The sequence below is a fragment of the Oncorhynchus gorbuscha genome, linkage group LG17 (genome assembly GCF_021184085.1).
Source record: "Oncorhynchus gorbuscha isolate QuinsamMale2020 ecotype Even-year linkage group LG17, OgorEven_v1.0, whole genome shotgun sequence".
Lineage (NCBI taxonomy): Eukaryota > Metazoa > Chordata > Actinopteri > Salmoniformes > Salmonidae > Oncorhynchus > Oncorhynchus gorbuscha.
The window spans coordinates 19,208,736-19,218,957 of NC_060189.1; the positions used below are offsets into that span (position 1 = coordinate 19,208,736).

General features: G+C 42.9%; 1 protein-coding gene across 1 annotated transcript in view; it reads right to left on the bottom strand.

Annotated features, from left to right (window-relative positions):
* The window catches only part of LOC124001508 (connector enhancer of kinase suppressor of ras 3-like), a 67,988-nt gene extending 59,162 nt beyond the window's left edge, over window positions 1-8,826 (bottom strand). Inside the window, exons 1-2 of the mRNA XM_046308335.1 lie at window positions 8,642-8,826; window positions 8,489-8,563 (exon numbers count right to left, since the gene is read on the bottom strand). Of these exons, the coding sequence (XP_046164291.1) occupies window positions 8,489-8,549 (61 nt within the window). The 5' untranslated portion in view covers window positions 8,550-8,563; window positions 8,642-8,826. The remainder of the gene's footprint in view (window positions 1-8,488; window positions 8,564-8,641) is intronic.
* Window positions 8,827-10,222: the final 1,396 nt, after the last annotated feature.

Here is a 10,222-nt window from a genome sequence, read left to right on the forward strand (position 1 = left end):
CCAAACACTCACAATGACTGCCAGCGCAGCCCTCAACCACGGCTGGGCCCCGGTAAACAAACAACGGGAGAGTAGCCATGATAACGGATCTGGTGGGGAGTTGGAGACTTGAGACGGGGGGTGGTGGAAAGAGAACGGACATTCCGTTTAGAAAGATTTACAGCCTACACGCATCCAGGTCAGAGAAGGAGACAAGGGTCAAAGAGATTGAGTAACTTTACTCTGTCGTCCCACCCACTGAAGACCATTAAGTCATTAGCACACACAGGACATACATACACACACACAAACACAACAAGCAATAAGCTGAGAACCAACACACCACAATGGTTGTACTGCTTTCATTGAGATTTCGCAGCCACCCAAATGTTCTCTTCCTCAGATTACATGCTGTACATTACAGCTGAATAGAAACTACGCAATAGGAATCCCCCGCAGCTAGCACTCAGATCCTGTGGAACAGAGAGAACGAGTTCAAAAGAGAGCGGGGCGTTGAGATGAGTCGATCCTGTTCTCCGTGTGGGAGAGACTGAAGGTGAGTCATCTTCAGTGGGATGTCATCTGTGAGCGACAGCGTGACCAGCCAGTGTGACACCCACAGTGCACGACGCAGAGAGCTATCCCACTGCAAGGCAGTGACGCACCACAGACTCCTACTCTGCCATGTTAATGACCTACCTGTCTCTCTCTCCCTCTTTGACACACACACACACAATAATGTGTTTCTGGATCTCTTATGATATGTTAGTGACAAAAAAATATATACTCTCACAAATCATGAATGATTGAGTAGTTCCTTGTGACGGCAGGACAGACACACAGCAATCCTTTTTCACAACAAAACACACCCTGTTCATTTCCTGTTCCGCGTCACCCAATACTGTTGTGAATAAGAGTGACTGACCGAGTTACTGTCATTTTAACCCACAGAAATCCTGTCAACATAAAATGTACTGTTGACTGGAAATTGTTCTAAAATTACAAACAGAGGTAAAACTAGGTGAAAAGAGTCCTAGCTATAGGATTGTGTTGGACTATTTTCCTTGAGATGGGAGATACCAGTAGTTTGAGCAGTAATACATTACATGTGATACTACAAAGGCAGACATTACATGGGTTAATGTCAACCAACCTGAGGAATGCAATCTAGGTTACTGCCTGTGTTTGGTAGAATGTAGATGTGCCTATCTGCCCTTAAAGCAGTAATCCACTATTTAAAAAATAACCATGCATCTCCCCACCCCTGTTCCGGTAAAAAGCAGAGAGATGGGGCTGGAGAAATGTAAATCACTTTCAAATTCATAGACAGAGCTATGGATGCAATGACTGACCATCCCATGATATCAAAATGACAGTTAACCATGTTGAGGCTTTAGTGTTTATTGACATTTCCTTTCCTTACAAACATCGGAGTGAAACCAGCTTATATTTTAGGTTCTGGTGGTCCGACAGTTTGACTTCAATGGATGAAGCAAACGCAGATTGCCCCTTTAACATGCGGTTAAACATCACATACAACCGTGGTGAAAGAATGACTGTTTACGCCTATTTTAGAACTACAAAATATTTCTCAATTATACAACGTGCTCATTTTGTTTTAGCATGAGAACACCTAAGATAAATGGGCTAACACCAACAGGTTATGGTGTCCTTAACCGAGAGAGGCTGAACAGTCATTCTAGCTCAGGCATTTAAATCCTTTTAAAAAATGAAACTGGTGGCATAAGTGCATAAAAGGACATCATTCTTGTTTTCACTGCTGATTCACAGAGGCAGTAGTTCGGTCCAGTAGCAGAACACATTCCTGTCATATCCAGTGGCTGTTAGAGCATAGTTCACTCCATAGTGCTTTAATAGTACCAACACCACCACCACAGTAGTGAGCATTTTGAGGCCTTACAGGCCTGCCTGCACTGTACGTTGGATTCCTCACACCAGCTACACCATAAAGGCTCAAAATGGCTGACGGAACTTTGTCGGAGCCTATGACAGTACGTAGTGGTACTTCAAAATCGTCACGAGGAACGAGCAAAGACCACGACAATTGTTTGCAACTTAAGAGTTCGCCCACAACGTGGAAATTGTCTGGCGCAGCAAAATCATGCCGATACAAAACATGTCGTTAACACAGACTTTCTACGGTGAGGTCAAAATAAATACCAACCATTCTGATTACAACAGTCCAGGAATATCACTCATATGATTCCGGAGTTGAGGTACACCATCTCTCTCACAGCTCTCTGCATGGGCAGTTAGCCACTATGGCTGCAGTGACCCATCTGTGCCCAGAGCAGTGCCACCTACGGTTGCGATTATTCCCACAATGTTAAGCTCTGTGTGTTTCAGAGGCCAATGCTCTTAGGGCAGACTGGGGCCAAACCTCTAGAAGCACCACTAAGCTCAGATGATCTGGGAGATTTGCAATTCACATTGGGATTTGAATGAAAAGCTAACTGCCCTGCCCAGTTTGACAGAGGCACAAGGAAGGTGACCCCCTCTAACCTTCCAAAGCATTATAAAATGAGTGTCAACCAATCCTGGTTTACAGTTTGGAACCTTTTATGAGCCTCTCAGACAATATAGTCTTCATTGTGTACGTTCTAATTCAAATCTTTGGCCTAACCACCAACCCAATACTGTTGCACACAATAAACTGGACAATGGAGAAATAGAATCTATTGGCGACTGATTGAGAAGTCCCCATATTGCAAGCTCTTCCACATCAGGTTAACACATGGGCTTGTCAGAAACAGGACAGGCAGGGCGAAACCACTGCGACCACTTTCAGGTTCCTGTCCCTCAGGGAGAATCCCCTTACACAGCTTCCCTGAAGTCTAAAAGCCTTTTAAAAAAAGGGAAGTTGCACATATCTCTAGATCAACAGATTACAATAGGTCCACCCTAAAAAGGAGAATGAGAGGATTACTGGACATTCGTTTCTGCCAAAATTACAGTTATCTTAATGATTTCCATGGAATAACCTGCCTCATTCTTTACGTCCTTCTTTGAACATGCACCCTGGCGTGTGCGTGTGCGCGCGTGTGTGTGTGTGTGTGTGTGGGGGGGGGGGGGGGCAGTCCTGTGGTACTTAGACCAGTTTAGTTCAAATGAACACATGCTTCTCTACTGGCTGTATACATAGTCGATGCAGGTTATTACAGGGGATTAATAAAGCATAGGTCATTGTGAGGACTTTTTTTTTTATGCAGCCATGCTGGTACAGAAGAGCGAGAGATAGGCATTATCATGTGCAGTAGAGGGGCATTATCATGTGGAGTAGATATAGGCATTATCATGTGTAGTAGAGAGAGGCACATGGCTCAATAAGCTCTCTGTTCCGAGTCTGTTCACACCGCCACATGAAGATCAATGCCAACACCTCACTATCACCTCACAAGATAAGGCCTCGGACATCCTCCAGAGGCAAAGCCACTGGGCAATGGGCACTTCACACTAAAGTACACACACACACACAACACCAATTTGGCATGTCAGTGCTATTCTAAAAAAATGACACCCTCCTCTGGCTGGTACAGTCCTGATATTTGACACTTCCATCCTGTGACCACATTGGGACAGATGTAGGCCACTAGATCATCTGCTCTCTAATCGTGGTCCATTGCTTAAGAACAAACCTGTCGCTACATTTCTCACACCAATTACAACAGTCTGCTTGCAAGAGTCTTTGTGATTGGAGTATTGTATTGTCAAACACTGAAAACATCAGACATACTGTAACACTATCCTGCTGATGTCTTTCTTAAACTAAAGTCAGTAAAACTCACATTACTATGAAAGACTCTTCTTACTCACCAACTTGAACAGTAGTTGTGATTGCATATTTGGAATGCCTGAGCAAACCTGGTAGACTCTGCTGTGAGTAGGAGGATAAAAAAATAAAGTGAGTTTGTAAGTGAGAAACTACTCAGCTGAGATTTGGACTAAACATTCTCTGAACAGCACTAGCTCTCTTCAGTCTGGGCATTAGGAGCAGCAGGTAGACTAGTGGTTAAGAGCATTGGGCTAGTAACCCAAATGTCGCTGGTTAGAATCCCCGCGCAGACTAGGTGAAAAATCTGTCGATGTGCCCTTGAGCTAGGCACTTAACCGCTCCTTTAAGTCCCTCTGGATAAGAGTGTCTGCTAAATTTCTTAAATGTAATGTGAATGGATTCAAGATTATATTTGGGAAATGACTAGTCTGCCATCAACTTCAACACCCAGTGTGGTCCTGCTAGTGTTATTGGGAACAATTGCTAAGGAAAATATAAAAATGTATTAAAGTGAATTTCACAATATTAGTGCATAGTAGGATAGCCTGCTTGAAGACCTGGCGAGAAAGGTGCTGCAGGACATCCAGTCAAAAACAATGTTAAATTGAGAGATTTAACTGACCTTTCACTCAATATACACTGCTCAAAAAAATAAGGGAACACTAAAATAACACATCCTAGATCTGAATGAATGAAATATTCTTACTAAATACTTTTTTCTTTACATAGTTGAATGTGCTGACAACAAAATCACACAAAAATTATCAATGGAAATCAAATTTATCAACCCATGGAGGTCTGGATTTGGAGTCACACTCAATTTTAGTGGAAAACCACACTACAGGCTGATCCAACTTTGATGTAATGTACTTAAAACCAGTCCAAATGAGGCTCAGTAGTGTGTGTGGCCTCCACGTGCCTGTATGACCTCCCTACAACGCCTGGGCATGCTCCTGATGAGGTGGTCTCCTGAGGGATTTCCTCCCATACCTGGACAAAAGCTTCCACCAACTCCTGGACAGTCTGTGGTGCAACATGGCGTTGGTGGATGGAACGAGACATGATGTCCCAGATGTGCTCAATTGGATTCAGGTCTGGGGAACGGGCGGGCCAGTCCATAGCATCAATGCATTCCTCTTACAGGAACTGCTGACACACTCCAGCCACATGAGGTCTAGCATTGTCTTGCATTAGGAGGAACCCAGGGCCAACCGCACCATGATATGCACCAGCATATCATCTCAGTACCTAATGGCAGTCAGGCTACCTCTGGCGAGCACATGGAGAGCTGTGCGGCCCCCCCAAAGAAATGTCACCCCACACCATGACTGACCCACCGCCAAACCGGTCATGTTGGAGGATGTTGCAGGCAGCAGAACGTTCTCCACAGCGTCTCCAGACTGTCACATGTGCTCAGTGTGAACCTGCTTTCATCTGTGAAGAGCACAGGGCGCCAGTGGCGAATTTGCCAATCTTGGTGTTCTCTGGCAGATGCCAAACGTCCTGCACGGTGTTGGGCTGTAAGCACAACCCCCACCTGTGGACGTCGGGCCCTCATACCACCCTCATGGAGTCTGTTTCTGACCGTTTGAGCAGACACATGCACATTTGTGGCCTGCTGGAGGTCATTTTGCAGGGCTCTGGCAGTGCTCCTCCTGCTCCTCCTTGCACAAAGGCAGAGGTAGTGGTCCTGCTGCTGGGTTGTTGCCCTCCTCCACGTCTCCTGATGTACTGGCCTGTCTCCTGGTAGCGCCTCCATGCTCTGGACACTACGCTGACAGACACAGCAAACCTTCTTGCCACAGCTCGCATTGATGTGCCATCCTGGATGAGCTGCACTACCTGAGCCACTTGTGTGGGCTGTAGACTCCGTCTCATGCTACCACTAGAGTGAAAGCACCACCAGCATTCAAAAGTGACCAAAACATCAGCCAGGAAGCATAGGAACTGAGAAGTGGCCTGTAGTCACCAACTGCAGAACCACTCATTTATTGGGAGTGTCTTGCTAATTGCCTATAATTTCCACCTGTTGTCTATTCCATTTGCACAACAGCATGTGAACTTTATTGTCAGTGTTGCTTCCTAAGTGGACAGTTTGATTTCACAGAAGTGTGATTGACTTGGAGTTACATTGTGTTGTATGTATATACAACATGTTTGTGTGTATATATATATATATATATACTTAAAAATATTAATTTCAAATATTTTTAATTGCAACAATTTCAAATATTTTACTGTGTTACAGTTCATATAAGGAAATTAGTTCATTTAAATACATTCATTAGGCCCTAATGTATGGCTTTAATATGACTGGGAATACAGATATGCATCTGTATATCACAGATCTATGTATCACAGATACCTTAAAAAGGTAGAGGCGTGGATCAGAACTGTTTGCCTCATGCATCTCCGTCGCAGAGAGTTGGTCAGGTTGATTGTGTACTGTGGAATGTTGTCCCACTCCTCTTCAATGGCTGTGTTAAGTTGCTGGATATTAGCAGGAACTGGTTCAAGCTGTCGTACATGTAAATCTAGAGCATCCCAAACATGCTCAATCGTTGACATGTTTGGTGAGTATGCAGGCTGGGACATTTTCAGCTTCCAGGAATTGTGTACAGATCCTTGCGACATAGGGCCGTGCATTATGCTGAAAAATGAAATGATGGCGGTGGATGAATGGCACGACAATGGGCCTCAGGGTCTCGTCACAGTATCTCTGTGCATTCCAATTGCCATCGATAAAATGAAATTGTGTTCATTGCCCATAGCTTATGCCTGCCCATAACATAACTCCACCAATATGGGGAACTTTGACATCAGCAAACTGCTCGCCCACACGATGCCATGCATGTTGTCTGTGGTTGTGAGGCCAGTTGGACATACTGACAAATTCTCTGAAAGGATGTTGGAGGCGGCTTATGGTAGAGAAAATAAATGATCTGGCAACAGCTCTGGTGGACATTCCTGAGTCAGCATGCCGATTGCACACTCCCTCAAAACTTGAGACATCTGTGGCATAGTGTTATGTTATAACTGCAAATTATCCCCAGAACAAGGTGAACCAGAATAATGATCATGCTGTTTAATCAGCTTCTTGATATGCCACACCTGTCAGGTTGATGGATTATCTTGGCAAAGGAGAAATGCTCACAAACAAGGATGTAAACAAATGTGCGCACAAAATTGGAGAGAAATCAGCTTTTTGTGCGTAAGGAACATTTCTGGTGGGATCTTTTATTTCAGCTCATGAAACATGGGACCAACACTTTACATGTTGTGTTTATAGTGTTGTTCAGTGTAGATTAATGGACCATTACTAATCAGCTTCATAAAATTAAGACAACCGACTACTTTTGACCCAACACACACAAACGTAACCATGATCCCTCCGAAGAAAACAACCGTAGGGCGATTAGCACAGGCAGCATTGGTGTTTGCTGAATTTATACTGCATGTGAAGCACCAATGGCCTGTTGTCATTTTAGGCACAGAGGCTGTCTTATGGCAGTCCAGTGAACAGAGCCAGTGGTAAGACCCTCCAATAGAGAACTGCCTAGTCAGATAGCCAAAGTGAAGACTGACGAGTAGGGCCTGTCAACTGAACAAATTGTCCCTCCATCCACTGGGCACACAGGGTAACCCCCCACAATCCCTTTAGCACATCTATCTACACACAGGCACTGAACAGAAACACTAGAAGGCCTACACACCAGGTTTGCATCATTCAGCAACTACTGAAGAGTAGACGGATGTGGGTGTTCAGTCTAGGGCAATGAAATATGTAGGAACTATCAAATTACTTTACTCTGGAAAATGAAGGCCCTAGGATATATCAAACAACATTTCAGATGCTGTTTCTTTTGACAAAGATTATTCAGAAGAGGCACTTTATCCTCCTATGATGTTTCATATAGGGGAGTGTTGCTGTGTATCTGTGACTGCCGATACTTCTCATGCCAGTAGTAGCAGAGTCACTTTGCATGCCAATGCTGTGACAGGGTTCAGGTCGTTAAAAGAAAATAGTCTTTAGGTGTTGTCATTCATTTCCATAACCGGCATTCCAGGTTTGATTCTCACATTAAGAATATGCTTGGTGTACCAATACAGCAGTGTGCGAGTTGTGCTGTGTGTTTAACCAAATATTACAGGAAAATAGTTTGTGGTTTCCAGTGTTAGAGATTATTGTCAGCCAGACAAAATTAAGACAATTATGATTCAATTAATTCCGTTTATAATCTTCAGCTCCATTGTGCCTCCAGTAAAAAACTGTTGTAACAGATTGTGCTTGCCAAATAGAGATATATAAAAATAACTGCACTGTTTTTGGTTAATACTGTTATTGCAAAAGTTGTCTCCTTAAAGAACAGTGCAAGAGGCACAGCAGAGGCAATTTGTCTGGAAACGTTGGTCCACCTGTCATAATTCTGAGTGTTTGTCAAAGATCACACAGCTGTTACGTGTTAACACTTTTAAATTAAACTCACAAACATTAGCAATATATTATTTCCCTTTGTTCTCTGTGCAAGAAGTTGACAACGACGATAGTTGGCGGCAGCACAGAGGCAGTTTCTACGAAACATGAGCTTTAACAAAAAACGCATGCATTGCAGGGGTCCGCGAATGAGGCGGATAGAGTTGTTTCAAGTTTCAGATAGCGGTTAACATGGACAATTATTGTGAATTGGGCGGTGAGTGAAAGTGTTCCAAATTTACCTTTCATCCAGTCGACAACTTGCGTTGGTGTCCACTTCGTTATTGGATCCATTGCTTGCATTCCCAGGAAGCTATCTAAAACAACAATTAGAAATCGATACTATAAAACACTGATTTCGGTTGTCTACGATTGTCAATGTATTATAAAACTACCATTGCTTCTCTGTAGAGCAGCTGTCTTTCTCTATGTGATTCTCTTCACTCTAGCTCGTATTCTCAATGCACTCAGCGATTGGGAACTCAATCACATCACACATGGTTGGAGGCAGGAGTGAAAACCCCCATAGCTCGTCACTGGGCTTGGGATCAAGTTGCATAGTTTCGCTCAGCTGAAACTACTGAACAGGGCGGAGCAATCAACAACATTGCACCACAAATATGTAGGCTATATCTTACTACATTGAACACCGATAATGAATGTAGCCCTATGGCCGATAACGACTTTACTATAATAATACATTATTGCATTCAGAAGTTGAGGGGAAAAAGTACATTCTTGAAGTGCATAGTTCGTTTTTTATTTATTTACTGTGTGTTCCTGTCTATGCAGCTTCATATAGCATTTGTTATGGGTAATTTAGCCTTTTTAATATATATCATAAATATTATAGACCATGTTTCATCATATCACCTAACTTTTCGTAGCCTACATCGATCAGTCATTCTTATCAGGCATTGTTTCACAGAACTTTAGAACAGCGCAGTTTAGAAACAGTTATAGACTGGTGACAAAGAAAAGGGTGACTTGAAACAGTGCGATTGAGAGCATATCAGCGAACGGAGCAATTTTACAGAAAGAGGAACAGCATAACCTGTCCCTTCTTCAGGCCATATAAAATAACAAATTAAATTTCCCTCTTCCACACTACCATTGGTTGCGACTCACGGCTGCGCTCTGTTGGTGCGCTAACGTTAGTTATTGCCCAGCAGGAAACTATAAACCACGTCTGCATTGTACTACTACAGTGCCTTCAGAAAGTATTCACACCTCTTTACTTTTTCCACATTTTGTTGTGTTAAATCCTGAATTTAAAATGTTGTGTCACTGGCCTACACACAATACACTATCATGTCATAGTGGAATTATGTTTGTATATATATATATATATATATATATGTTTTTTTTTTAAGAAAAGCTGAAATGTCTTGAGTCAATAAGTAATTAACCCCTTTGTTCTTTTTTTTAAAATTTTACCTTTATTTAACCAGGCAAGTCAGTTAAGAACATATTCTTATTTTCAATGACGGCCTGGGAACAGTGGGTTAACTGCCTGTTCAGGGGCAGAACGACAGATTGTCAGCTCGGGGGTTTGAACTCAGAACCTTCCGGTTACTAGTCCAACGCTCTAACCACTAGGCTACACTGCCAAGCCTTAATAAGTTCAGGAGTAAAAATGTGCTGAACAAGTCACATGATAAGTTGCATGGACTCACTCTGTGTGCAATAATAGTGTTTAACGTGATTTTTTAATGACTACCTCATCTCTGCACCTCACACATACAATTATCTGTAAGGTCCATCAGTCAAGCAGTGAATTTCAAACACAGATTCAACCACAAAGATCAGGGTGGTTTTCCAATGCATCGCAAAGAAGGGCACCTATTGGCTGTGATAGGAGAAAACTGAGGATGGATCAACAACATTGTAGTTACTCCACAATGCTAACCCTATTAATAGATTGAAAAGAAGGAAACCTGTACAGAATAAAAATATTCCAAACATTGTAGTTACTC